The following is a 27419-nucleotide window of genomic DNA, read 5'->3' as shown; positions in this document are numbered from 1 at the left end:
TCAGTCAGTGCCTTGATCTTGGACTTCTCAGCCCCCAGAACTGAGAGAAAAACAGGTCTGTTGTTTAATCCACCCAATCTGAGGTATTTTGTTACAGTAGTCCAAGTTGACGAATGAACACCAATGTAGAGAGAAACGGATTCCCAGAAGTGGGATATTACAAGTTGCGAGTCCTAGGGGCGCCTGGGTGGTACAGTCGGTTGGGCGTGTGACTCCCGGTTTCAGCTCGGGTTGTGGTCTTGGGGTCATGAGATGGGGCAGTGTGTTGGCACCACACCCGGCAGGGAGTCTGCTGGAGATGCATGCTCTCCCTCTGCCCCTATCCCTGCGCATGTGCAATCTCTCTCTCTCCCTCTCTCTCTCTCCACCTCTAATAAATAAATCTTTAAAAAAAAAAGTTGCCAGTCCTAAAGTGTGAAACCTGAGCTGAGTCAAGGTGGACAAGGAGCAGCGAGGACGCCCCCTCCTCCATGCCCAATTAGGAAATTGCAATCATCTTCAATGGCAGCAAAGCAAGCAGGTTGAAATGAAAGGTTTCTGCCCATCTCTGGGTTTCTTCCACCTGTCCATAGAAACTGGCGCTTTAGGACTTAAAAAAAAATATCAGGATGTCGGTGGTATTGGTGTCCTCTAGTGGACTTCGGTAAGGTCCTGGAAGAAACAGACAAGCTTTTTTCTCAGTTGCCTGGTCTGAACGTTGAAAGCAAAGGAAAGGCAGCCTTGCTAGAGAAGCAGGCTTTCCGACTACAGCTCAAGATCAGTGTTAAAAACACCAAGATAAGGCTAGTGCTGTTAGGGGTTAGGTGGATAGTTAGGTAGTCAGGGCCAGGGTCCCCAACAAGAAAATACGGAGTTGGAACAGCTAAGATGAACCAGCACTAATGACCTGTTTTGCAACTTAGACTAGGACTATGCTAGCATTCTGTTTTGCAGACTTTGCAGGAATGAGTTGTGCAAAACATCCTAAAATAAAACAATTAATGCAAAACATTAAGACAGAAGCCCCCAGATGTCAGCCCAAAAAGACTCTCAGCACGTAGACATTAACATAATAGGTAGACACATGCATGATCAAAGCCCTGATTGGCATGACTCAGCATACCCTGGTTGCTTAAGATCTTTCTGTAAAAGAGCTCATAAAAACCCCTAAACTTAGAGACTCCAACAGCAACCCTCTTGGGTTCCCTCCCTCTTCAGGAGCTTCATACTCCTGCTCAGTAAACTTTGCTTTCCTGCTCACCACTCCTCCTCTGGTCTACCTCTTCATTCTCTGAAGCGACATGACCAAGAAGCACAGGGCACTAAAGGAGAAATCTGCAACAACAGGAACGTGAAGATATTAATGCATCCAAGAGCACCCTCATGGTCACAGGCCATCTGAGGTCAACAACACATGAGCTCACCTTACTCAATGCCCAGGCCCAGACAGAAGCCACAGAGCCAAGGGCAAGGATGACAAGTGGAGCCCCGTGGCCTTCCTCTAAAAGAGAGACTCCCTCAGGCTGGAGACCAGACCTCTGGCTTTGGTAACTAGCTTCCAGAGAGGACAGACTGTGGAGGGACCAGGGGTCTACAGAGAGGTGGCCAAAGAACTGTGGAGCCTGCGAAGGCTGGATCTTACTTGTGTCATCAACCTGGCCAGCATTGGGTCTCTGCAACCTCCTGTTTTCTGCTTCCCTGCCTGTTTGGACTCGATCTCCCCCTCAGGCTGGTGGGGGGAGGGGAGTGGGGGGGAGCACACGGTAAGCCTGCTGCGTGCTCTTTGGGCTTGCAGTCTTCTTCCGTCTTGATTTTTGGTTTTCTTCTTCTTCTTCTTCTTTTTTTTTTTTTTTTGGCTTTTGTTTTCTATGGTAACATAAAACACAGATACCAAAGAACACACAAAGCAAATGGATGGCTTAATGGCTTATCTGAAAGCAACACCCTTGTAGATGTCTGCCTGAGGCTAACTTCCCCGTGTCATCACTAATTTCTAATGAGCATAGAGCTCCCCTCCCCCTGGACTTAGCCTCCCTGTTCTCATCTCAACTGCACAGGGCCCATCTGCGGGCGTGGAGAAGACCTAGAAAACCAAAACCATCCGCTAGAATCTTTCCAGCCTGTTAGCGATGTACTTACAGGTGATTGCTTGCTCAACTATTTGGTAACAACCACGACAATAAAAGCGGCTATTTATAGAGTAACTACCAAAAGCCAGGCGCTGCCTGTATAGTCTAGTTGCTCTCAAAGATCAGGAGAGAGTAGTCACGTGTTTTAAGCTGGTGGCCCGAGTCTGAAAAGTTTCATAGCTTTCCCGGAATCTTGGGACCAGACTCCGGGGTTTCGACCTCAGTCTGCCGGACGTGGAAGCCTGGACTCTTCCCAGTTCACCCCACTGCCTCATTAGTGAAGGGCAGCAGAAGACACCACCGCAATATACGCCTCTTTGGCATGAGGAGTATTTTGAGTTGATTATTCTGAGAAACTGCAGACACGGAAAAGCTCTGAAAACAAAAGCAGTGACCCTTTTGGAAGGGAAACTTACATTAGAAGGGGGGCCATACCAGGAAGAGAGCTATTGCCAGAAATAACTTCATCACCTGAGGGGTAACCTTTGTTTGCCACATATTTCCTCTCCTCGCCTTCCTGTGAGTCACCTCCCCTCTTTGAAGCCTCAGACCTTTCTTAGTTCAGGACCTAGTCATGGGGCTGCCTCCTGAGCCTCCTATCTTTGTGGGGTTCCTGTGTGTACATACACATGTAATTAAAATTCATTGTTTCCTTATGTTAATTGATCTTTTATTTCAAGGAGAGGGACTCAGTCAAGAGCCTAAAGGGCAAAGGGAAAATTATTTTCTTTTAGATGAGATTTTTTTTTTAAAGATTTATTTATCTGAGAGACAGACAGCAGGTATGAACAAGGGAATTAGCAGAGAGAGAGGGAGAGAAACAGACTCCACACTGTGCAGGGAGCCCGATGCAGGGCTTGGTCTCACAACCCTGAGATCATGACCTGAGCCAAAATCGAGAGTCAGACACTCAACCAAAGGAGCCACCCAGGTGATGAGATTTTCAAAAATTGTATACTAAGCATCTATTGAAATCAAGGCCCATACAGAATGCAACGAATCCCAGATGAACCCCATCAAGATGGTGAAATCAAGTAGCAGGCTCAAAAGATATCAGAGAGAGAAACAAATACCATCTGATTTCACTTACATGTGGAATCTACAACACAAACAAAACAGAAACTGAAACAGACTGATAAGTGCAGAGAATAAACTGGTGGTTGCCAGAGGGTAGGGGAGGGTGAAATAGATGAAGGGGATCAGGAGGTACAAACTTCCAGTTACAAAATAAGTAAGTCACAGAGAGGGAAAGTTCAGCATGGGGAATAGAGACCACAGTATTGTAATAACGTTGTATGGTGACAGATGGTGACAACATTTACCGTGGCGTGCACTGAGTAACATACAGAATTGTCGGATCAATATGTCGTACACGTGAAACTAATATATGACCCCATTTAAAAATGGGCAAAAGATCTGAAAAGGCACCCTAGTAAATTATATGGATGACAAATAAGACTGTGAAAAGATGGTCAACATCATCTGTCATCAGAAAAATGCGAAGTAAAGTCACAAGGAGGTATCACTGCTCACCTACAGGAATGGCCAAAATCCACAACAAAACCAAATGCAACAGGGACTGTGACCGCTGGTGGAAAAGCACACTGCTGATACCAGTCCTTCAGAGGACAGTTTGCAATTTCTAGTCGTGGGAGAATACCAGACAAACCCAGATTGAAGGACATTGTATAGAATAACTGATTAGTAGTACTCCTCAAACCTGCTAAGTTCATAAAAAATAAATAAGGACAGACAGAAATTGTCACAGATGAGAGAAAATGAAAGAGCCATGAGACTAAACACAATGTGGGATACTGCGCGTGATCCTGGAGCAGAAAAACGGCATTCAGGGAAAAAAAACTGGTGAAATCTGAAGAAATGTGTAGTTTCGTTAATTAGTATTTTGACTAATGCACCCCAGTTATGTCAGATGTGAAAATAAGGGAAGCTGGGTGAAGAATAGCTGTGCGCTCAAACCGCAGTAAATGCCTGAGGTCAGCCTCCTGGGACCCTCTCGAGTGACCGTAAGCAGAAACAAACAACAGCAAGACCCAGAAAACCAGTTGAGGGCAGCCACGCAGGCAGTATTTCTGAACAATCAGATACAAAAGAAACGGAATGTGTTAAGGAGACCTACAGGTCTTTCCCGTGTCTATGCAGAAATCAGCAAGCCTTAATTTTTACAAGTGAGCAAACCCTGGGACGTCAGCTATGCTTTGAGAACTTCAGGCAAGCCCGCACACCCCTTCTGCTTCTTGCATGCAGTCCCCTGTGAGCTGACCAGCTCTGGAGCAGGTCCTTCAGAGCAATCTGAGATACCTACCTGGGCAATCGTCCTCGGTTAAGATAGCGGATAAAGCATTTACTAACCTACTTTGAGGTTGGCTTTTTTTTCCAGCGGACATACCAAAACCCTATATTATCTTTGCAACTTTTCTTCAATTCTAAAATTATTCCAAAGTAAGTAATTTATTAAGAAAAGAATCCCTGGGGACTCCTGGAGGGCTCAGTCAGTAGAGCATATGACTCAATCTCGGGGTTGAAAATTGGAGCCCCACATCGGGTATAGAGATTACTTAAAAAACTTTTTAAAAGCGGGGTGCGCCTGGGTGGCTCAGTGGGTTTAAGCATCTGCCTTCGGCTCCGGTCGTGATCTCAGGGTCCTAGGATCAAGTCCCACATCAGGCTTTGCTCAGCAGGGAGCCTGCTTCCTCCTCTCTCTCTGCCTGCCTCTCTGCCTACTTGTGATATCTCTCTCTCTCTGTGTCAAATAAATAAATAAAATATTATTTTTTAAAAACTTTAAAATAAGGAACCCCGTAGTAAGAAACACACCTGTGAAAGTATCTAATGTGAAAAAAAAAAAAAATTTGTAGTATGTAAATAATTCTGAGAAGGTCAAAAAAAAAAAAAGTATATAAGAATTCAGAAGTGGTGAGCATGAAATGCCAGGGTGGCTCAGGGAAAGAAAAGCTCATTCCTCTTGATCAACCATGAAGGACTCCATGAAAGAGGGGACATTTGGGTCTGGACCTGCAGAGATGTACAAAGGAAAGTCACAGTATGCAGAAAAGCAACAGAATTTTCTTCTGACTGGAGTGTCAGACACTTGCCGGTGTGGGGCTCACCATCAGTCACTGGTGTCGCACCAGCTTCCACCAACTTACTCCTGGCTACACCTCACACCGCCTGGGCTGAGCGCAACGTGAGTGAACCCGGGGGCATCCTGGTTGCCTTTGTCCATCCACCTCCATGCAGTGGAATTTGATGGTTTTATTTTTTTTTTAATTCATGGACTTAACTATCATATATTACAACAGACTGGCTTATTGGCCTTTTTCAAACTATTTTCTTGGCCACAAATAGATACCAAGTAAAATGTTAACTGCTGTCAGCCGTGACTTTTCCCCTGAGCCCCACACCTGCTAAAACAGCCTGCTCAGGGTCCCCACCTTGGCCAGTTTCTTCTGTTTGGCTTCCTACAAGGGCAAAAACATGAGCATCGATACAAGTAGGTTTCATCTCTTCCCAAACACCAAAACTAATCTAAAAGGCTTCAACTATCTTTTTATACTTGTTGATCTCAGGATATTTGAGGCAATGAAATGGAGGGTAAGGTGATCTGCCTGCCCTAAAGGACCCACATCGAAAGTTAAATAACAATTCAAATCATTATATAAGTGTTTCTGCTAATTGTTGATGTTTCTGTTATGTTCTCCACTAACCTAAGAACTTCTAGGGGGCAGGGATTATGATTTTTAATTTGTTTAACCTGATTATATAATGTGTTTAAATTATATAATTTCTTTAACCTGATTATAACTCAGTGCCTGATGCTTCGAAGGCTGAGTAATGAATGAACAGAATAAATAAATAGATGGGAAGAATGGATGGATAAATGACGGATGGGTAGATGAATGGATATGCAGACAGACAGTCAGACGGGCAAAGAATGGACAGAATAATGGAAGTCCAGGATAGGGAGAAATTACTGCTGGTTGGTTATGAAGGGAGAGGAAAGGCTTAAGCTGGACTTACCGATAATAAAAATGCAGATAAGGCCTGCTCTTCAGGAGGCTGCCTCTCTGACTTACTGGTTCTACCCAGGTGCAGGATATATCTCAGAAACTCATTCTATTCTAACTCATGCCACTCTACTTCTGAGCCACCCTGTTTCCTCCCCGCCACCACCTCCATCTAGACCTTCCCATCCTTTGAAACCTTACTCAAGGAGATGAGTGAAAGTATACACAAATTGTGGGACATCCATACAATAAAATGCTAGTCAGCCATACACAAAGGACATGGGTGAAGCTCAAAAGCAGAACCCAAAAGAAGTCAAACACAAAAGAATGCAAGACATATGATTCCATTTGTCTGACAATCTGGAAGAGGCAAAACTACAGGAACAGAAAACGGGCCAGTGGTCATCAGGTGCTGGGAGAGGGGAGGGAACTGGCCACAAAAGGACAGGGGAGAACCTCGAGGGTGACGAAAATGGTCTGTGTCGAGATGGCATGCAGCTGTATGCATTTGTCAAAATTGGAGAAGGGAGTTGAGGGAAATTGGATAGGGAGGTGAACCATGAGAGACTATGGACTCTGAAAAACAACCTGAGGGTTTTGAAGGGGCGGGGGTTGGGAGGTTGGGGAACCAGATGGAGGGTAATAGAGAGGGCACGTATTTCATGGAGCACTGGGTATGGTGCAAAAACAATGAACACCGTTACGCTGAAAAGAAATTTTAAAAAAAAATCATCAAGCCAGTCTGCACACCGAAAAAGGGTGAATTTCACTGTATAGAAATTATACCTTAATTACCATGACTTTTAAAAAAGCCAAAAAATGAAAAATCTCACTCAAGTCCTGCTCTGAAAAGCACACCATGACTGGGCCCTGCCTCAAGTGTCCATTTATCATCCTGGCAATTCAGCGATTAATCACGCCTATGGGCGTGATTTTCTATTATTGTCTTGAAATATTATTCATTTTTATTACCTCCTTTTTACATGTGCAGGTCTTATCTCCCCAGCCAGATGATAAATTCCTTGGAAACAGGAACTATGTAGTATCATGGCTCCTTTAGCCACAAAGTATCCGGGTCACTGCTGGACACATTATACACAAGAAAGGTTCAGTAACTGTTTGTTGACTTCCAGTGAAAAGCAGCTAGGTGAAGTTATTTTGGGGACTTCTTCAATCCAAACCTGAGTACGATAAACAGGCTCACCAGTGCCCCTCTCTGTTCATCACCAAACACTTTTCCCACAGCCTCTCAGATTTTGTACATCATTTGTACATTTCACCCCCCTGATTTATCATGAACATAAGATACGAGACGGAAGATTTCCAAGTGAACCTACATCAGGTTGAGGATGCTTCCCAGAAAGTGCTTGGGCTAGATGCTGCTATCTCCTTTCCCACAATCACTGACCTCAATTAAGCCCAGAGCTTATCAGACACAACAAAATCACATTCCTATATTTGTAACATTACAAAACCCATTTCTATTTCATTCTCCTTACATCTAAAATACTGAAATTCCCTATCTCCACGCTTGCCTATTTTCAGTAACGGAAAATAAAACAATGGCCACTTCTCTCCTGGTATTCCTCAAATTTCAGAAAGAGCCGCTATCTTAATTAAACTGTTGCTTGTCTTATCACACCCCAGTAAAGGGAATTAGTCTGGGACCTGAGGCAAGTAGCTCGTCCCGCACTCATTTAACCCCACGTTAGCAGCAGAAGACTGTTCTTTCTTTCACATTGCTAAGCTTTGCCCTCACGCTTTTTTTTTCTTTTTTAGATTTTATTTATTATTTGAGAGAGAGCATAAGCAGGCAGGAGAGGGAGAAGCAGGCTCCTGCTGAACAAGGAGCCACACACGGGGCTCGATCCTTGGACTCCAGAATCACGACCTGAGCAGAAGGCAGAGGTTTAGGCAACGGAGCCACCCAGGCACCCCTGCCCTCACTCTTAGTTGGTTTCCTCTCAGATTTCTCTTGGCCACCTGGGTGAATCTATTTTCCATCAAATGGGTAGAGCAACATTTCCTGTTAAGCACACTTGCCATACACACCTGTCCTCCTGCATCTTCCCTTCCACCCATCCCTGCCTTGTATTTGCCCCCACCCCCTCTTCCCCCACCCCACACACCACCAAGAGTCCTTGTCCTACCCTCCGCCAAGCTTTGCACCTTTTCACTGAGGCAGGAAGGATCCTTTCTGCCCACCTGTCTCCCTCCTTTCCTTTCTTCCTTTCTTCATTCTCACACTGAGAAAGATATCACAACAGTGTCTCTACCAGAACAACTGTGACCACAAAAATCTTTAATAATATTATTAAAGAGTAAAAAATTTTAATATAGAGAAATATTTACATTCATTTAATACATAAGAATGCTTTCAGGTTAAAGAAAAGAAACACTATTACACATTTTTCTCATTTACAAAAAATTTTCTTTTTTTTTTAAGATTCTAGTTATTTATTTGACAGAGAGAGAGCACAAGGAGGGGGAGCAGAAGGCAGAGGGAGAGGGAGAAGCAGACACCCGGCACCCCCCCACCAACTGAACAGGGAACCCAAAGCAGGACTTGATCCCAGGACCCTGAGATCATGACCTGAGCCAAAGGCAGATGCTCAACAGACTGAGCCACCCAGGCACTCCACAAAAACTCTTCTTTTTTTTTTTTAATTTTTTTTTAAAGATTTTATTTATTTATTTGACAGAGAGCGATCACAAGTAGACAGAGAGGCAGGCAGAGAGAGAGAGAGGGAAGCAGGCTCCCCGCTGAGCAGAGAGCCCGATGTGGGACTCGATCCCAGGACCCTGAGATCATGACCTGAGCCGAAGGCAGCGGCTTAACCCACTGAGCCACCCAGGCGCCCCCACAAAAACTCTTATAACTACAAAATTACCATTAGAGTTTTAGGAAGTTATAGCTCTAAGTGATGTTTCAGGTACTTCAATAGTAACTTGGTGGAAAGGTTTTTATTTATACCCATTTTAGAGAAGAGTGGCATGTCAAGGCCATGAAGTTGTGCATAAACACCCAATGCCCACCTGAAGCATGGACTCCAGGGCTCGGCCCAACGTCTCCCTCTCAGGGCTTTACCTCCCAGAGCAGAAAAGTGCTAAAGCCAAAGTACAACGTGCATATGACCCACAGCCCGCCTCAGGGTGACCTACAAAACCAAAGGCAAGTGTTTAGAAATGAATACTCAGAAACAGAAAAGGGAAAAGTTTCAGATGTGGAAATGTCACATTCATTGAGACCCTGCCATGCAGAACCATCTGCACAATTTTAATTCCTGCTAAAACACACAGCTGGAGGTTCCTGGCTGCTTATGCTGCCCTGAGAAATTCTCCATGGCTCTCATGGCTCTGACCGCCTCGGCAGTGTTTTCTTGAGATACTCAGTGCCAAGCACAGAATGAGCCTGCTCTCTTTATTTCTGATGTTAAAGGAGTGGGAACACTTTCCCCTTTTCCGCTGAGGGTCCAGAGAAACAGTGATTTGATCCTGTATTTACAAGATCAGCTGAGAAGCCAGAAGGTCCCTGAAAGATGTGCTCTGTGGTGGAAATCAAAGTGGAAAAAAAAGAGAGACGTTGTTAAATCGTTTCCGAATCCGGAGCGTGTGAATGATGTTGAGTGATGAGAGGAAATGACAATTTGGATTCCAAGAGGAAAAACATCATCCTTATTAGTGCTCAAACTACTCACCTTAGCATAGTTTCAGTTAAGAAGTACAAGTGTGCAATGGTGCCAACTCGGCGTGCCCCATCCCTTCCAGGGGCCAATGTGCGCGCAAGGAGGCTGGGTAGCAGGGCTCTGCATGCTCACTATTCCTCTGTTTGCCAAAGCGCCCTCATCAGGCAGAAGACTGGCTTGTTTCACAAGAAGAGACAAAGTCTCCAATGCACTTGCCAATATGAGAATTCTGTAACGCTCTTTAAAAATTAAGCCCACTACAGGAACACCTAGGTGGCTCAGCTGGTTCGGCATCTGCCTCTTGATTTCAGCTCAGGTCATGCTCTCCAGTCAGGAGACTGAGCCCTGCATCAGGCTCCCCACTCAGCAGAGTCTGCTTGGGACACTCTTCCTTTCCCTCTGACCCTCCTCCGGCTCATGCTCTCTCATCATCTCTCTCTTTCTAAAATAAGTAAATCTTAAGAAAAAAATTAAGCCCACTGCAATTGTCATCTGACTTTCCAAAGACTCTGGCATCCATACAGAGTTCATATTAACTGGGGAAAAGTTAACAATCTATATATGGACAAAATAAAATGGGAGAGGGTCAGAGCCCTATATCCCTAGCATATTACTCTCGAAATAATTACAGTAGCATTTATGTCATTGTTTTTAATTATTAATTTTATAATAATGACTGAGTCACATTAAGTTTCGGTTTGTGGCAGGTGCTCCCTATGTTAGCCTGTTCAAGGTCTCGGTAATCAGCGCGGTGGGTATTATGATAGCCTGCATTTTATGGATGAGGAAAGAGGGCTGATGGAGTCGGGTGACTAACTTCCCCAAGGACCCCCAGTGAGGATGTGTCAGGGTCCAAACTCAGAAGCAGGTCGTACTGGAGTCATCTGGGCTGGATCTCTGCCTGAAGTCAGAACTCTGCTCAGCCTAAGCTACAGCACAGATCAAATGAAAACAGAGCACTGTGGTGGCTTCCCCTCTGCAGCCAGCAGACCCACCGGCCAGCAAAGAAAGAGCGGGATAAACAATTCGCATGGCTTCTGTGGTCCCATAGGATGGCTGGCAAGAGTTAAACCACAGACACATGGACCCTTTAGAAACTGACCAACGCTTTTTCTTTGGAGACAGCTCGCCCTGTTCCTGGGACACAGAGCTGTTCATGTGGAAGGAATGAGGAGCAAAGAGGCTCAGCAGACCACCTGTGGGGGCAGCCCCGCCTGGAGCATGTGCACACATGTGTGTGAGTGTGTGTGTGTGTGTGTGTGTGTGTGTGTCCCTGCACTCACTGAAGACAGTGTAGACACTCCCTGCAGCTCTGCTTTGCCCCCTTCAGGGACCCTCAACTGGAAAAAAAAAATGGGTTCTGGAATCACAAGGTACTTAAGGTGCATGAACAACGTGAAAAAGAGAAAACAAACAGAACTCATGCTCATATGATAAAGGCATCAGAAAAAGACATGCATAATTCACATCCTCCAAGAGAGTGTTCAATACCATACGGAATACTAGACTCTTCTGAAAAAAGAATCAGTTAGCGACCATGAAAGAAATCACATAGCAGTTGAAGTAAAAAGTCAACAGACATCTAAAAGTAAGGAGAAAAAAAGGAAAAGAAAGCCAAAGTCGAAGTGTGCATTAATGAACTGAAAGGTAACACCAAGCAATGATACCAAAATGGGGCATTAGGGGATAATGAGTATAAAACCAACAAAGGAACCTGCAGAGAAGAGGCAGACATGTGGAAGAAGTTGCAGATAATAAGGGGAAGGGTGGGGGGTGGGGCGGGCAGGGACACAGCTGGTGACTGACAGCGCCAGATGGAAATTTCCCCCCAAAAGAAAGCCATTCTTCTCAGATTGAAAGGGCCTTCCAGTGCTGAGCATTTGGTGGGGAAAAGAAAATACTTAAACCATCACCTTGAAACTTGAGAACATCAAGGACACATACATCATTAAAAGCCAATCAAAAAGGAAAACAGCTTTGCGGCAAAGGAATGAGAATCAGATGGATGTAGATTCTCATCAGCAAATCTGGGTACAGGAAGATAATGGAACGATCTCCTTAAAGTCCTGAAGGAACAGAGTTTTGAGTCTAGAACCCTGTATTCAGCAAAACTATCGCTTAATGGGGAGGATGACATAAAAGCATTTTCGGGGGCAGGAAGAATCAGTTTACACTCACAGATGGTCACTGGGAGCTCCTAAGGGATCTACTCCAACATGAGGAACAGCCCACAAGGAAGACTGCTGAACATACAAAACAGTGACTACCACTGGTTACCCCACTCTGATGCCAACTCAGAGGATTTTGGCAGAGAAGGGAGTGGGGGAAGGAGTCAACCTGCCCAGGTTTTTGTCTTCTTTTTGTCTGCAGGGCTCAGTGTGGAAAGGAATAGGACACATGTACTGATTAAGTCTCGCCTTAAGGGAAAAAAATAGTATGTGTAATTCACAATTTAAAAGTGCCCTCCAGAAAAATAAGTTTACATATAATAAGTTTCAAATACCTGAGGGAAAAGACGGAGAGAAAACTTGAAACAGCAAGAATATAGTCTATGAATGTAAATATTGATACGTTGGATTTTTTTTTTTTTTTTTTAATTAAAAACATGCTCTGGGAAAGAAAGAGAATGAAAAGACAAGCCACAGACTGGGAGAAGATCTTTGCAAAACACATCTGATAAAGGGCTTGTATCTGAAATATATATAAAGATCTCTTCAAACTCAACAATAAGAAGACACATGACCTAAAAAAAAAAGAAAAGAAAGAAAGAAAACACACAACCTGAGTTACAAATGGGGAAAAGATGGTGCTTCACTGAAGAAGATATACAGATAGTCAGATAAGCCTAGGAAAACATGCTCCACATCTTTTCCACATCTAAGTTCCACATCTAAGGAACTGCAAATTAAAACAACTACGAGAATGGATAAAATCCAAAACACTGAGGACACCAAACGCTGGTGAAGATGTGGAGCAACAGGAATTCTTCCTCACTGCTGGTGAGAATGTAAAATGTGACCACCACTCTGGAAAAGAGTTGGACAGTTTCTTACAAAATCAAATATACTCTCATTATAGGATCCAGTTTACTCAAAGAGGTTGAAAACGTATGCCCACATGCAAACCTGCACACAGATGTTTACAGCAGGCTTATTCATACTTGCCAAAACTTGGAAGCAACCAAAATGTCCTTCAGTAGCTTAATGCATAAATAAACTGCGGTACATCCAGACAACAGAACATTCCTCAACGATTAAAAAAATAGCAATCAGGGGCGCCTGGGTGGCTCAGTGGGTTAAAGCCTCTGCCTTCGGCTCGGGTCATGATCCCAGGGTCCTGGGATCGAGCCCCACATCGGGCTCTCTGCTCCGCGGGGAGCCTTCTTCCTCCTCTCTCTCTGCCTGCCTCTCTGCCTAGTTGTGATTTCTCTCTGTCGAATAAATAAAATATTTAAAAAAAAAATAGCAATCAAGCCACAAAAAGGCACGGACGAATCTTACATGCGTATCACTAAGTGACAGAAGCCGATCTGAAAAGGCTACATCCTCTAGGATGCCACCAACTGATGTCTGGAAGAGGCAGAACTATGCAGACAGTAAAAAGATCAGCAGTACCAGGGTTGGAGTCAGGGGAAGAGGAGACTGTAAGGCAGTGACAATACTGTGTGATACTATGACGGTGGCTGCATGTCATTATGCATTTGTCACAGAGCCGACCTCACAGTGTGACGCCACAGCACCGAGTTCAGAGTTGGCAGAGACGTCACCACATCCAAGATGTCTCTCCCCTGCCTCAGCACGATACGGCTGGCATTGCCCTGGAATATCCCGCCAACGTTATCGTTCTGCATAAGAGTCTGGACAGCAGACATGGAACTACAGACTCCCTCGCCTGCCCTGAGTATCTTCAGTCATACTCTCCAGCCACGCTCATGAAGCCAAGACTTCTACTGAAATATATCAGAGACAACAGACAATAGAGCTCTCCATTATACAGACGCGAAGACTGAGTCAAATCATACCCCTAGGGGTGCCAGGGTGGCTCAGTCAGTTAAGCATCTGCTTTTAGCTCAGGTCATGATCCTAGGGTCCTGGAATTGGGCCCCGCATCGGGCTCCCCGCTCAGCAAGGAGCCTGCTTCCTCTTCTCCCTCTGCCTGTTGTTCCCCCTACTTGTGCTCTCTCTCTCTCTCTCTGTCAAATAAATAAATAAAAATCTTTTTTAAAAAATCATACCCCTAAAGCAAAACAACCACACGCCACTTGTGCAGGATACCAGACTGCTAACAACAACAAAAGTATCATCTCAGTTACCCAGGCTGTATTTATTATCACAGCCCATAATTTCATCAGTATTAAAAGAAATTCCTAAAAACTCAGAGTACAGGAACAATCTAAAAAGCCCAGCTTCATCCCTTGGTAATAAAACCTACTTTGTCTTCTCAACAAGACCCAGCACCACGGACAGCCTAATGGTGTTTGAACACAGCCCTTGGATTATTTTTTCTTCTGTGTTTACTTTCTCCATTTCTGGGGGACACACTAAGAGGGACACATTTTTATAATGCGTTTCTTTAAACAACTCTACTCCATTCCAGTTACTGATCAGCCTCTGGGAAGAGGAGATCTACACCAAGATGCCCACTGGTGGTAAAGGAGGCCGTCATCTGGGCCGATGAGATCTGCCGGCTGCTCGCGGCTGTGATTAAAGTTCATTTAATCATAAACTGAAGATGCGTCATAGTTGAAGTTCCTCTCTGCAAATATCGCCTAATGATCTCAGTCAACAGACACTCGAGCAAGTTCGTTTTATTTGATGTAGGTTCAAAGAAATACAATAGAATTTTGCAGGACGGTAACCCACCCCTTACCCACAAAGACACGTTCCAACACCCCAGTGGACGCCTGAAACTGTGGGTAGTACTGAGCCTTATGTATGCTGTTTCTCGTATATACACATACGTATTTGTGAGAAAGTTAAATGTACAAATTAGGCACAGTAAGAGACTAATAACTACTCATAAACAGACCCAGGTAGCAACAATATACTATAATAAAAGTGGTGTGAATGTGGCCTTTCCCTCAAAATCTCCCCCTTCTTCTTGTGATGATGTGGAATGACAAAACGCCCACGTGGTGAGACGAAGTGAGGTCAGTGACGCAGGCATGGGGACACAGTGCTAGGCTACAACCCACCCTCCGCCGATTGGCCAGAAGGAGGACCATCTGTTTCCAGATGGCATTTCGACAGCTGGTGAATGAAATTGCCAAAAGGAAAACTAAAGACATGGTGGTGGTGATGGTGGGGGCGGGGGGACCCTACTGTACCATGAGCCGGTTAATTTTCAGAATAAACTTAAGGTGGATCACCTAGATTGGGCCCAAGAGAGATTTTCACCCAGTGTAAAAGAAAGACAAAATAACCCTTGAAAGAATACTGGAAGGGTGGAAAGACACGGGCTCTGGGCTGTCACTGCCCCTGGAATGCTGGGCAAGTTCCAGAACGTAACCCTCCACAGCCTTGGTTTCCTCCCCTAGGAAGGAGGGTGTTGGGCTCCCAGATGATTTTATTTTGGGAAAGTCTGCAACTCCATGAACAGTCAATCACAAATGTTTGGACAAGATCGTCTACGCAGAGCTGTCCAAGATATATACACCATCTTAAATTTTCTAGTAGCCACACTAAAGAAAAGTAAAAAGAAACAGAAAATAACAGGAATAACATATTTTATTTGACTCGACCTATCCAAAATATTATTTCAATCTATAATAAACATAAAACATTACTAATGAGATGGCCCAGATTCTTTTTCCGTGGTAAGTCTTCAAACTCTGGTGTGCTTCTTACACTTCGAGCATGGCTCGGTCTGACTCCCTCCTCAAGTGCTCAGGAGCCATTTGTGGCCAGTGGCCACCATCTGGGACCACGCTGATCTAGAAAGTCACCTTCGACTTCGAGAATGTCTGACTCTCTGTGTATCGCTGACACTCGGCCCAGTATCTGGGCTCTCAAAGGACAAATATTGGGCAGGCAAAGATGGACAGACTTCTCTAGCACCTGGTTCTATCTCTACGCCTTGTGGGTTCCAACACAGCTGTGCTTCCCGCAGTCATTCCCTCTGCGTAGCTCTGGTGTTGTCCTGGCCCAGGCCTCATTACTTCTCACCTAGATCACTTAATAGCCCCTGACCGTGTACTGCATTTGTGATCTTCCCTGATCCCTGGGGTTTACACCCAGCCCAATTTACTGTTAAATTGAGGCCCCCTCAATCGCCGGCCCACACGGGTGCCTTCTCTTCCAGAACACTGGCCCACGCCCGAACATCCAAAAACCAGACAGCAGCAGAGTTAAACGGGGTTGAATAGATGCATTTCCAAGCATCAGGAAGGGTCGACACAGACATGAATGAGGAGAGGATCCAGAGAGCATCTTTCTAATATTCTCACCAGCGCCAAGGCAGAGCATGAGTCACGTGGAGAAGGGACTTGGGGGACGGGGACACGACAGAAACACCCACATTACCTTACACCCTTAGCAATTTGGTCAGTGAGACTCAGCTGCCGAGATGCCAGAGGACAAGGGGTCACTTTGCCTGTCTGGTAGATCAACAGTAGCTACCTCTTTTCGGGTCCAAAGACAAAAAATTCTGTAGTGGTAAAACCAATATTCTGTTTCCCCAGTGGCTTAGAATAAAGAAAACACAAAGAAAATAAGAGAGCCTTAAATAAGGATAATCATTATGCAGCTAAAAATAGCTCATAAGAGGCTGATCCCATGGAGCACGAAGCCGAACAGCTCAGCGGCAGTCCCCAGATTTCTCCCTTCGAATGCGAATGAGCTCCTCCATGATATGCAGGCATCACTGAAGGCCAGTGAAGAAAGCCATGCTCCCTGAACTTGGGATCCAGAAGCAGATTCCCAATGTCCGAGTACAGAGGTCCTTCCTCCATGTTGCATTTGCTTACCCTCGCTTCCCGTATGACCCGTCTCAGTAATGTACTTAAAATATTTACAGTAATCCTGGAGGCTCAGTGCAGACGGCAGCTAACACAGAATCTCCAGAGATAGAAGAGGGAGAAGCAGCCCCCAGACACTTCACCGAAATGTGTGAGATGTGACATTTGCTTATCATCTGGCATAAGAGTGCCAAAGCCTGGAAAACTTGCTGCAAATGTAAACCCTCCAAATGCAAGTTAATCAGGATTAGATCACTTTTTAGGGTGAAATGTGATGCTGTATCAGATTCTGATTCCTACAGATGGTGAGCAAAGAAAGAGATGAGCTGTCAGAGCAAGAGACACACATAAACCGTATGGGCACACACACACAAACACACACACACACCGTCTGTGGCCGTGTGCGACACAGTGAGCCCTCCCCAGTGATGAATGAACAACGTTATTCGCGCGCTCTTATGGGCATGTCTTTGCAGGTAGATGCAGGTGTCCGTGTGTGACTGAGTCCCCATGGGCTGCCTGCGTATTTTGCGTGAGCCACTAACAATCCCCACTTCCTCAGGCCTCTGTCCTGGCGAGGGCTCTCTCCCAGGTCTTGTTCCTGCATTTGCCCTTAATGATGGGAAAAAAATCCCAGGGCATGGATATGAGATCACTTCTATGTTTAGATTTTCTTAATGGGTGTTAACATTTGCCCTGAGCGCTTTTACTGGCCTAAATGGATGTAAATAATATCTTGTATCCAGTGTTGTATTGACCAGGGGTTATATTTAGTAAATGTAAAGATCCAAGGAGGAAAGGCAGAAGCTCATCTCTAAAGGTGTTCTATACGCATCCTCCCATAACTGTTTGAAAAACGTTTTTCAAGAATAATTTCAATTTAACCCTTTGTTCTAGCCAGCATCTCTGTCAGAGAAGGGTTTAAGATAAAACATCTACTGTAAAAGGAAAATCAATTATTAAGCAACCGAAGCCATCAACTGAGGTGCTTATTGGCCACTGGTAGGGTAAAAAATGGCCTTCAGGGGAAGGCCTTACTTCAGGCCTTACTTCAGTGAGAAGTAAGGTAATGTGGGTTAAGCCTCTGCCTTCAGGTCAGGTCACGATCTCAGGGTCCTGGGATCAAGCCCGGGATCGGGGGGTCTCTGCTCAGCAGGGAGCCTGCTTCCTCCTCTCCCTCTGCCTGTCTCTCTGCCTACTTGTGATCTCTCTCTGTCAAAAAAATAAAATCTTAAAAAAAAAAATGGCCTTGAAGGCAGGGCAAATGAATAGAAGGTGAGAGCCTCCAGAGACACAGGGGGATGAATTCTCTGTCATCCGAGTGCTTGTCGTGTGATCATATACGCCTGGATAATGACGCGTGAAGAATGCTCTAATGCTCCGATGATGACTCCCAGTTAAGCCTCCATCATGAGATTTAGAGGGGGCAATAATGACAGGCGACATTCTTGCCCACACGGCTGGCCTGCAGGTAAGAATCTGGGTGTAGGAGTTTACCTTGATCAATGATGGGCAGCGTGAGAAAGATCTGACATATTGTCAATATGAGCTTGATTACTCGTGGTTCATGAGATTGATCACATGGTTCTCTTAATGCATCAAATAATTAATGCACGCACTTCTGTATTACACACATTACTCACTAATCACAACCACCCCATGAGGTACAAAATGTATTTTCATCTGCCTCATAGAAATAAAGGAAGCTTTCCAATGTCATACAGAATTAGATCCAGTTCTCTCAATCCCAAAGCTAGGGGTTTCAACCCTGCTGTATGCTCCCATAGAGAGACTTCCAAGAGTCTAGGCCATTAGACCAAGTTCAAAGGTTAATTCATGACAGAGCTCAGTGAGAGCTTTAGTTATTGAGTACCCACAGGATAGACGGTACAGAAAACAGAAACAGGGGAAATTGGGCCCAGCTCTTTATGTATTTCCATTTGAGGAACAGAAGACAAAAACAGAACCTGTTCCGTTCAACTTGGGTGTAATATTGAACCAGGCGCATTGGAGGGGGCCGAAAGCACCCTGGGCTTGGGGATTAGCTGGTCCTGCTGGAAACAAAGCAGCAAGCAAGGAACATCTCTGACTTGTTTTTCTCCTCTGTGAAAGTGGAGGATAAAGCCATTTCTGAGATGAGGTCCAGCCCTTTTTGATGACAAACAACGTTTATGTTGCTCAGCAGCTGCCTAGGTATTTTACGATGTGACAACCCGACTCACACCTGGAGTCCGGGCGTGTAGAGATGGACTTGAGTTTAGGAGTGCACCATCTGTCCCCACTTTGCTTGTCCCAAGGCACCTTTTAAAACAACCACTTAGAGTTAAGGTCGGGAAAAGCTAGTGCCCTCCACCCGACCACCTCTGACGTAACAGGGGTTCTTGCTACCCTGCTCTCTGTCTCCTGTTCACTTGTGACCTGGGATAGAGGGCTGCCCTTCCCCCAGCTCACTGCACCCCAACCCCACTTCTGGGATTTGAAAGTGATAGATATTGTGACTACTTCCTTAAGTGAACCGAAACCGCATCTTCGATCCAAACGACCCTGAGTGTTTGCACTTTCCCAAAGCGGGTGCTGGGGTGGTGAAGGAGCTGCCTGCCAACCTCGGGCAAGCGGCTTCTGCCTCCTCACTCAGCAGATCATGAGCAGCACATTCTGAGTTCAACACACCAGCTCTGGCTTCCAACACACCCTCACATTCTAATATTAGAGCTCTTTCTACTTTAACGCCCCTCAGTTTCCTACTTCTGCCCTTGAAACTCCAGGCAGGTTGTTATGGGAAAACTGAGTCCGTGTAAGAACGCTTTTTAAACAAAACACAACGAAAAACACCTTTGCTGACCAGGACAGAGGACAGAGGAGACGGACAGGCCCAATGTGGAATTGGAGGAGGACACTAGGGACCATTTCTGGAAGATGTGTACTCCTCCAGGTTCTGCATTTGATCTGCCTGCTTACTGCCCACCAGCTCTTCATTGCTAATCTTGTTTCCTTGAAGCCAAATCCCTAAATTTAATAGGACAGGGAGTAAGATCCTTCTCGAGATCCTGCTGACAACATAGTCTATAAAAAACAACTTCCCTTTCTTTCGGGGCTTACTGCTCACCTCCACCCTCCGCACACCCATACACACACACACACTCACACTTCACTATTCATCTGTGCACACTGTCCGTGAATGTCGCTGTCCATGAGTGTCAAAGTGAGTCGGGATAAGAGAGTTGAGAGCACTGACCCCGTGGGCCGTAACCAACCATGAGACCACAAGCTCCATGAGAGCACAGCTGCTCTGCTCGTCCCTCCATCTCCAGCCCCAGCAGTAGTCCCTGGCACACAGAAGACACTCCACATAGATTTGTTACCATCAACAACGCCAGTTTCCACTCTGCCTCCCTTACTGGACTGAAAAGGCTCGATCTTGAGCCAACTGTAAACTCTGCGCAGGCAGGGGACTCATGCCTTTGCATTTCCACCACCTGGTAAAATGTCTGGGACACTAACACAAGATACGTATTTGGAGAGGGGCGCCTGGGTGGCTCAGTGGATTAAGCCGCTGCCTTCGGCTCAGGTCATGATCTCAGGGTCCTGGGATCGAGCCCCGCATCGGGCTCTCTGCTCTGCAGGGAGCCTGCTTCCTCCTCTCTCTCTGCCTGCCTCTCTGCCTACTTGTGATCTCTCTCTGTCAAATAAATAAATAAAATCTTTAAAAAAAAAAAAAAAAGATACGTATTTGGAGAAAGGTAGTATTTGCAGAAGTACCACTGAATAACCAGATGAAGGAAGGAGCCAAAGATATCTCATAAGCAACAAATAATAATCCCAGAATTGTTTTCCTAAATAGTATACAGCTGAGCACATAATCTTGAAACAGAGGGTGGTCTTTGATCCTTTCCCTATGAGTTTATAAACAAATGAGAATAATTTTAGGAGAGTGCACCAAGGTCTGAGTTCACCCCTGCCCCAGGTCCTATCGAGATACGTCAAGCAGCAGCTAATGGGCCAAGCACAAAGCTTCTCAAACCCAGAGGTTCTGCTGTGTCACAGAAACAGGTGGTAAACAATTCATTGCCCTGAGGGAACCGCCTAGCAATGAGATTCTAATACTGTCACTCAAACGTGTTGAACTGAGAGTACATTACCAGACCTGGAATATGATGACTATTTTCTTTTAATAAAAATTACTATGGTTTACCTTTTCTTTTTCCACTAAACTTTTAGAGATCATTTTAGATCCACATGCAGTTATAAGAAAAATAGAGAGATTCTGTGTCCCCTTTACCCAGCTTCCCCCCGTGGAAACATCTTACAAAACGACAGCACAATATCACCACCTGGACACTGCAGCTAGGTAAGTCGGGATACAGAACATTCCTATCACCACAAGGATCCCTCGTGCTGCTCTTTTACTCTTCCCGTCCCCACACCTTCCTTCACTCCTGGCAACCACTAATCTGCTCTCCATTTCTATAGTTCTGCTATTTCATGAATGTCGCATAAATAGGATAAAATGACATGTAGATTTTGGGATTGGACTTGGACTTTCTTTCACTCAGCACAACTCCCTGGAGTCCCATCCAAGTTGTCGTGTGTGCCAGTATTTGGTTCGTGTTTCTTTCTGATAAGTATTCCACAGTGTGGCTGTAGCACGGCTTGCTTATCCTTTCAACATCCTGCTGAGGGCTCCTTTCTTATCAGAATACCGGCTCTCTTCTTCTGAGGAGCCGGAAGAAACAGGCAGGGAATCTTACTTGCAGTTTAAGTTTCGGGGCGCCTGGGTGGCTCAGTGGGTTAAAGCCTCTGCCTTCGGCTCAGGTCATGATCCCAGAGTCCTGGGATCAAGCCCCGCATCGGGCTCTCTGCTCCGCGGGGAGCCTGCTTCCTCCTCTCTCTCTGCCTGCCTCTCTGCCTAGTTGTGATTTCTGTCAAACAAATTGTCTCCACAGGGCAGCCCCTGTGAAAAAAAAGTACAGACAGCCCTCCAAAAATTAAAAATAGGAACACTATATGACCCAGTAATATCACTACTGGATATTTACCCAAAGAAAGCAAAAACACTAATTCAAAAAGGTATAAGCACCCTGGGGTCACTGCAACATTATTCACAGTGGTCAGGACATGGATACAAACTAATTGTCCATTGATAATTGTGCACTGATCACTGAAATGGATAAAGATGTGGTCTATATACACAGGGAATATACAGCCATAAAACGAATGGCATCCTGCTTATGACACCGATCGACCTGGAGGGAATTATGCTCAGTGAAAGCAGTCAGACAAAGACAAATACCATATTATTCTACTTACATGTGGAATCAACAAAACAAAAAAGCAGAAACAGATCCATAAATCCAGAGAAAAAACTGGTGGTTGCCAGAGGAGAGGGGAATGAGAGATGGACAAAATAGATAAGGCAGAGGCTTCCAGTTATGGAATGAGTAAGTCGCGGAGACGAAAGGTACAGCATAGGGAATAGAGTGCATACCACTGAATGCTGACAGCTGGCAGCCACGCTTGCAGTGAGCCAGCATGACAGATAGATGTGGCCAAACACTATGCTGCACACCTGAAACTAACATAACACTGTGTGTCAACATGAATTAATTAATTAAGAAAAAAAGAAAGAAAGAGTGACTGTCAAACATTCTTCCTGAGTGGCTGCGCCATCTTACATTCCCAGCAACCACGCAGGAGTGATCCAGTTTTCTGCATCCTCGCAAGCATTTGCTGACGTCACTAGTTTTTATTAGGGCCGGTCTGATGCGTTTGCTGCAATTCACTTTTAACGTATCCGAAGATCCACAGCCACCCAGGTATCTTTGAGTATTTTGCTGGTTCCTTATGATCATCTTTTTTTTTTTTAAGATTTTATTCACTTATTTGACAGACATATATCACAAGTAGGCAGAGAGGCAGGCAGAGAGAGAGGAGGAAGCAGGCTCCCTGCGGAGCAGAGAGCCCGATGCAGGGCTCGATCCCAGGACCCTGGGATCATGACCTGAGCTGAAGGCAGAGGCTTTAACCCACTGAGCCACCCAGGTGCCCCCCTTATGTTTATCTTAATGTGCACGATAAACCCGGCTCTGCCGTAAATGAACCACTGGGTAGGAAAAGCAGAGCACTTCCACAGAGTAATAAAGAGCAGCCACCAACTCCAACAGCAAATATTAGCCTACACATGAAAATCTGGAAGCATCCCCTTTAATGTTCTAAGAGCAAAGCAAGAACAGCACTTCTGGTCAAACTTTTCATTGGGAGTAATAGCAAATATCATCAAATAAGAAAAATATTATGAGGCATAACAATTAAAAGGAAGAAATGAAATTATTATTTGCAGATAATGTGGATGTGTACAAAAAATATTTAAGAGAATCCTAAACTTTGAAAATTTATGACAGTGCACTAGGTTGTTGACACACAACATAAAAAGTCAATAGCTTTCCTAGACATCAGCAGCAACCCAACTAAAAATGTAATTTTTTAAGAACCCCATTTACTCTAGTAACAGAAGCATCTAGGAATAAACCTTTTAAAATCTGTGGAGAAAATTATACAACTTTAATAAAAGACCTAAAAGAAGACACGTAGAAATGATGAGAAATATCCACATTTCTGGTTAAAAGGACATTTTTTAAAATTTCTACTCTTTCCAGACCAATCTATAAATTTAATGCAAATGTAACCAAAAATTCTAAAAGGATGTTGTTTTGTCTCATTTTAAAACAGGTTCTTTTAAAAATACGCGTGGAGAAGTAAAGGACCAAAAGGAGTGAAGATATTTTGCAGAATGGTTGACTATGGTATCCAAAGCTTTGAGTGCGGGTTGTGCTGATGGAAATGTCTCACTCATGCGGGCACTGGAAAGAAGTGGTTTTAGAGCGCAGGACACTCCTAGGTCATCTCTCCAGCACTGACCAGCCCTCCCCTTGCCACACCCCCAGCCCCAGCACTTCCGTCTGCCCTGGTCCTCATCTAAACTCAGCCTATCAGGCCCTCTACCCTCATTCACAGGAGTGTCCCCCTTCTTCCTCACACCATATGCAAATTCCTCACAGAAACTCCACCTCTTAGAACCTTCCTGTCTTCTGGAACTTACAGCCTTTCATCAGCAAATGCCCTATCTCCTCCACCTCTGGACTTCTTGCCTTCACTGCTCTGCTTTGATGACCCTGCTCCTCACTGTTGATCTCAGATCACTGTCCCTCCTTTCTCCCTAAAAACCCCTTACTTTGACACTCACACCATCAACTGTATGACTGTAATACTTGCCTTAAAATAAAACCACCTCAGGGCACCTGGGTGGCTCAGTGGGTTAAGCCTCTGCCTTCAGCTCAGGTCATGATCTCAGGGTCCTGGGATCGAGCCCCACATCGGGCTGTCTGCTCAGCAGGGAGCCTGCTTCCTCCTCTCTCTGCCTGCCTCTCTGCTTACTCGTGATCTCTCTCTGTCAAATAAATAAATCTTAAAAATAAATAAATAAATAAATAAAACCACCTCTCTGGAACTCACATCTTCCCCTCCAGCTATCACTCAATTTGCTCTCTCCCCCTTTGCTACAAAATTCACCCAAAAGAGTTTTCTGGACTTGCTGTTTCCAATATCCTCTCATCCACCGCTCTCTCTCTCTCTCTCTCTCTCAAGCTGTTCTATAGACATTCTTGCCTGTGCTTACACAAAAACAGACTGCAAGGTCACCTGTGCCCTCCATGATGGACTCTTCTCGGGTCTCGCCTTTCCTGAGCTCCCAGCAGCACTGGGCACAGCTGAGCACCCCTACCTTCAGGACGGTGGGCTCACTGAGCTTCAGAGCACCGCTCTGGGCTTTTCTTTGGACCTCGTTGGCCATCCTTTGAGCCCCATGGCTGTTGCCTTAACCTCCCTGACCTTGAAATGTCTATGTACCCAGGCCTCTGTCCAAGGACCTTTCTCTTCTGGGCCACATCTCTAAACACTGGTTACATACATCACTTGGCAGGTCCCACTGCAAAATGACAATGCAGATCCCTCATTCGAAAATCATTAAGGCCTCTAAGACAGCAACAGCACAGCATTAGAGCAAACGCAGGACTTGGCCAAGAGCGGGGCTGTCACACAGCCACAGGGGAACGGGTCCTGCTGAGGGTACCTGAATTTACATCTCTGCTCTAGACCACTCTCCTGAACTCAGGGCTGATAAATGTAAACATCTCCAATCCATGCTCTCCCAGGCACTTCAAAACCAAATTCCCAACCCTTGCCCCTCCCACACACAAGTAAGAGCCCCCTTCTCCCTGCAGTTTTCCCCATCTCCCCGAGTGGCACGTTTATCAACTTTCTTTTTCCTCCTAGCCACCCTCTGATTCTCCTTTTACTGAAACCTCACATCCAAATCACAACCAAATCTGTTGGCTCACCTTCAGACATATGGAGGACATGCCCACTCTCCCCGCCTCCACCCTAGCATAGCCACAGGTACCATCTGGCACCTGGATTACCGCTGTCCCCTCCCAGCTGGTCTCCCAGCTTCTGCCCACACGCCCCACAGCCTAGCCTCAGCCCTCAGCCCGATCCTTTCACACTGGGACTGTCCTCAGGTGGATCTGAAGGTGCCCTGACGTTACTCAGAAACACTGGTCCAAAGGACTGATAGCGCTTTCCATGTCTCGTGATTCAACCACAGAAATAGGAAAGTTGTTTATTGTCATATAGCTATTTTCTCAAAACAAAAACCTCACAAAGATGACAAGTGCCCCATCCCCAAATTGCAAACCCTGTCCCTTCCTCCCACCGAGGATCAACCTACAAACTGGCCGACAGTCCTGAAATGGTAAGAAAGCGGATCGTTCCTGAAGTTCCCTTTCCATTTTTCATTACCTAAGGGTCTAGGTAACCCGACGCGGATCATAATCACCAAACATCCCGCTAGACATGATTTGGGTTTCTACAGATGTTCTCTACGAAACAAAATGCAAGCGTCTAGACGCGAGGGGCCGCGGTGCGGTGTCTGAAGCACCCGGGTGGGGGTGGCTTCAGAGGTCTGGCGTCCCCGCGCGGGGGCGCTCGGATGCGGGGGTGGCGGGGAAGCCGTGCAGGCGGTCGGGAGCGAGTGCGCCCTCGCCGTGTGCGCGCGAGGCCCGCGGGCCCAGGTAGCGACGAACGTCCTTGTGACCCTTTGGCTCCCTAGGGCCCTGCAGCTAACACCACGCCGGGACAGGGCACACGCCAGACTGTCTCTGCGCCCACCAAGCGGGGCACCGGGTATCCCCGCGTGGGGGCGGCCGAGCATGCGCGCCGCGGCTCAAACGCACGCGCACACGCACCGCGACCCCGCGGGCGGACCGGGGTCTCGGACGCCCCCGCCCCCTCCCGGCGGCGCAGGTGTTGGGCCGCCCCGCCCCCCAGGTGCGGGCGGCCACCGACAGGCCCCTGCGGAGGGAGGCGGGCGGAGGGCGGGCGGAGGGCGGGCGGTGGCTCCCCTCTGCGCGCCGGCGCCCCCGCCCCGCCGACCCTCCCCGCCGCGCGCCCCTCCCCTCTCACCAACGGACGAGCGGATCCTCGACCTTCGGGGCAGAGACATTTTAAGAGCTCTGTCCAGGCCGGACGCGTTCGGCATCGCGCCCCTGTCGGGGGCTACGCGGCCCCTGGGCGAGCGGCGGTGGCGGCGGCTGCGCTCGGGGCTGGGCGCAGGGGTGGCGGCCCGAGGGCCATGGGTGGGCGCGCTCCTGGGCCGGACTGCGGGGCCGCCGGGAGCGCCGGCGCCTGTGCCGCGGCCGCCGCCGGAGGAGGCTGCGTCGTCCGTGCCGCAGCCGCCGGCCAATGCGGCAGCGCCCGCGAACGCCACCGCGGCGGGCCCCGCTGGCCGGGCGGCGGCGGCGGAGCGGCGGGGGAGGGGTCCGGCCCTTCGCGGGGAGCCGGGCGGGAGGAGGAGCGGGCCGAAGAGTCGGGACCGTTAAGCGGGACAGGTGACGGAGATGGCGGGGGGCGGGGGGCATGGACTGGTGTTCTAAGGGGCTCTTCTAGGAGGCGGTCACGTCTTGGGGTGCTCTTCTCTGCCTGTGCCAATCTGCTACCTATTTTACCTGTCACTTGTCACGTAGCTCAAGTGTCCCGTGCGAACCGTTCAGAAACTCCCCTTTTCTCCTGTTTTCGTGGGATCTGTATTTTCTAAGGTGTAGGGCCTGGAACGAAGAGAAATCCTGGGTCTCCAGACTCCTAACCCCCACCCAGCCCGCCTAGAATTCTCATTAGTGGCATATTAGAAATGTAAGAAGCCCCTGGGAATATTTAGCTCGCGACACACACACCCACACACCCTTTCTTCCATAGGAAACAAAAATCAATGAGAGGTGAGGTGACTTGTCCAAGGTCACTTGATCCATTTTTTGTTTTTACTCATCAGTGTTTAAACCGGGCTTGGTCCTTCTGGGCACAGTTCCATAAAAAGGAAAAAAAAGCTGAATCTGTTTAATATTTGATAAAATTCTGACCTCAGAATGAAGAGAAAAATGATTCAAGAAGAGTCTGACCTTACACTTATTGATGTGATCATTATGTTAAATTTAAAATAAGTATCAGGGGCTGAGGAGAAGAACAGAGTTCAGCAGAAAGAATTGGTGCCCCAGGAGAAATTACCATGCAGCCTCTCAAGCTCCTACTGGCTAGCCTC

The 27419-nt window shown here is 46.5% G+C and overlaps 1 protein-coding gene across 1 annotated transcript in view; it reads right to left on the bottom strand.

Annotated features, from left to right (window-relative positions):
- Window positions 1–26585, bottom strand: part of LOC123925147 (phospholipid-transporting ATPase IB-like) — a 596799-nt gene extending 570214 nt beyond the window's left edge. The window contains exon 1 of the mRNA XM_045978322.1: window positions 26291–26585. Within this exon, the coding sequence (XP_045834278.1) occupies window positions 26291–26366 (76 nt within the window). The 5' untranslated portion in view covers window positions 26367–26585. The remainder of the gene's footprint in view (window positions 1–26290) is intronic.
- Between the last annotated feature and the right edge of the window lie 834 nt (window positions 26586–27419).

Source organism: Meles meles, chromosome 14 (genome assembly GCF_922984935.1).
Source record: "Meles meles chromosome 14, mMelMel3.1 paternal haplotype, whole genome shotgun sequence".
Classification (NCBI taxonomy): domain Eukaryota; kingdom Metazoa; phylum Chordata; class Mammalia; order Carnivora; family Mustelidae; genus Meles; species Meles meles.
This window is presented reverse-complemented; position numbering and strand designations above follow the sequence as displayed.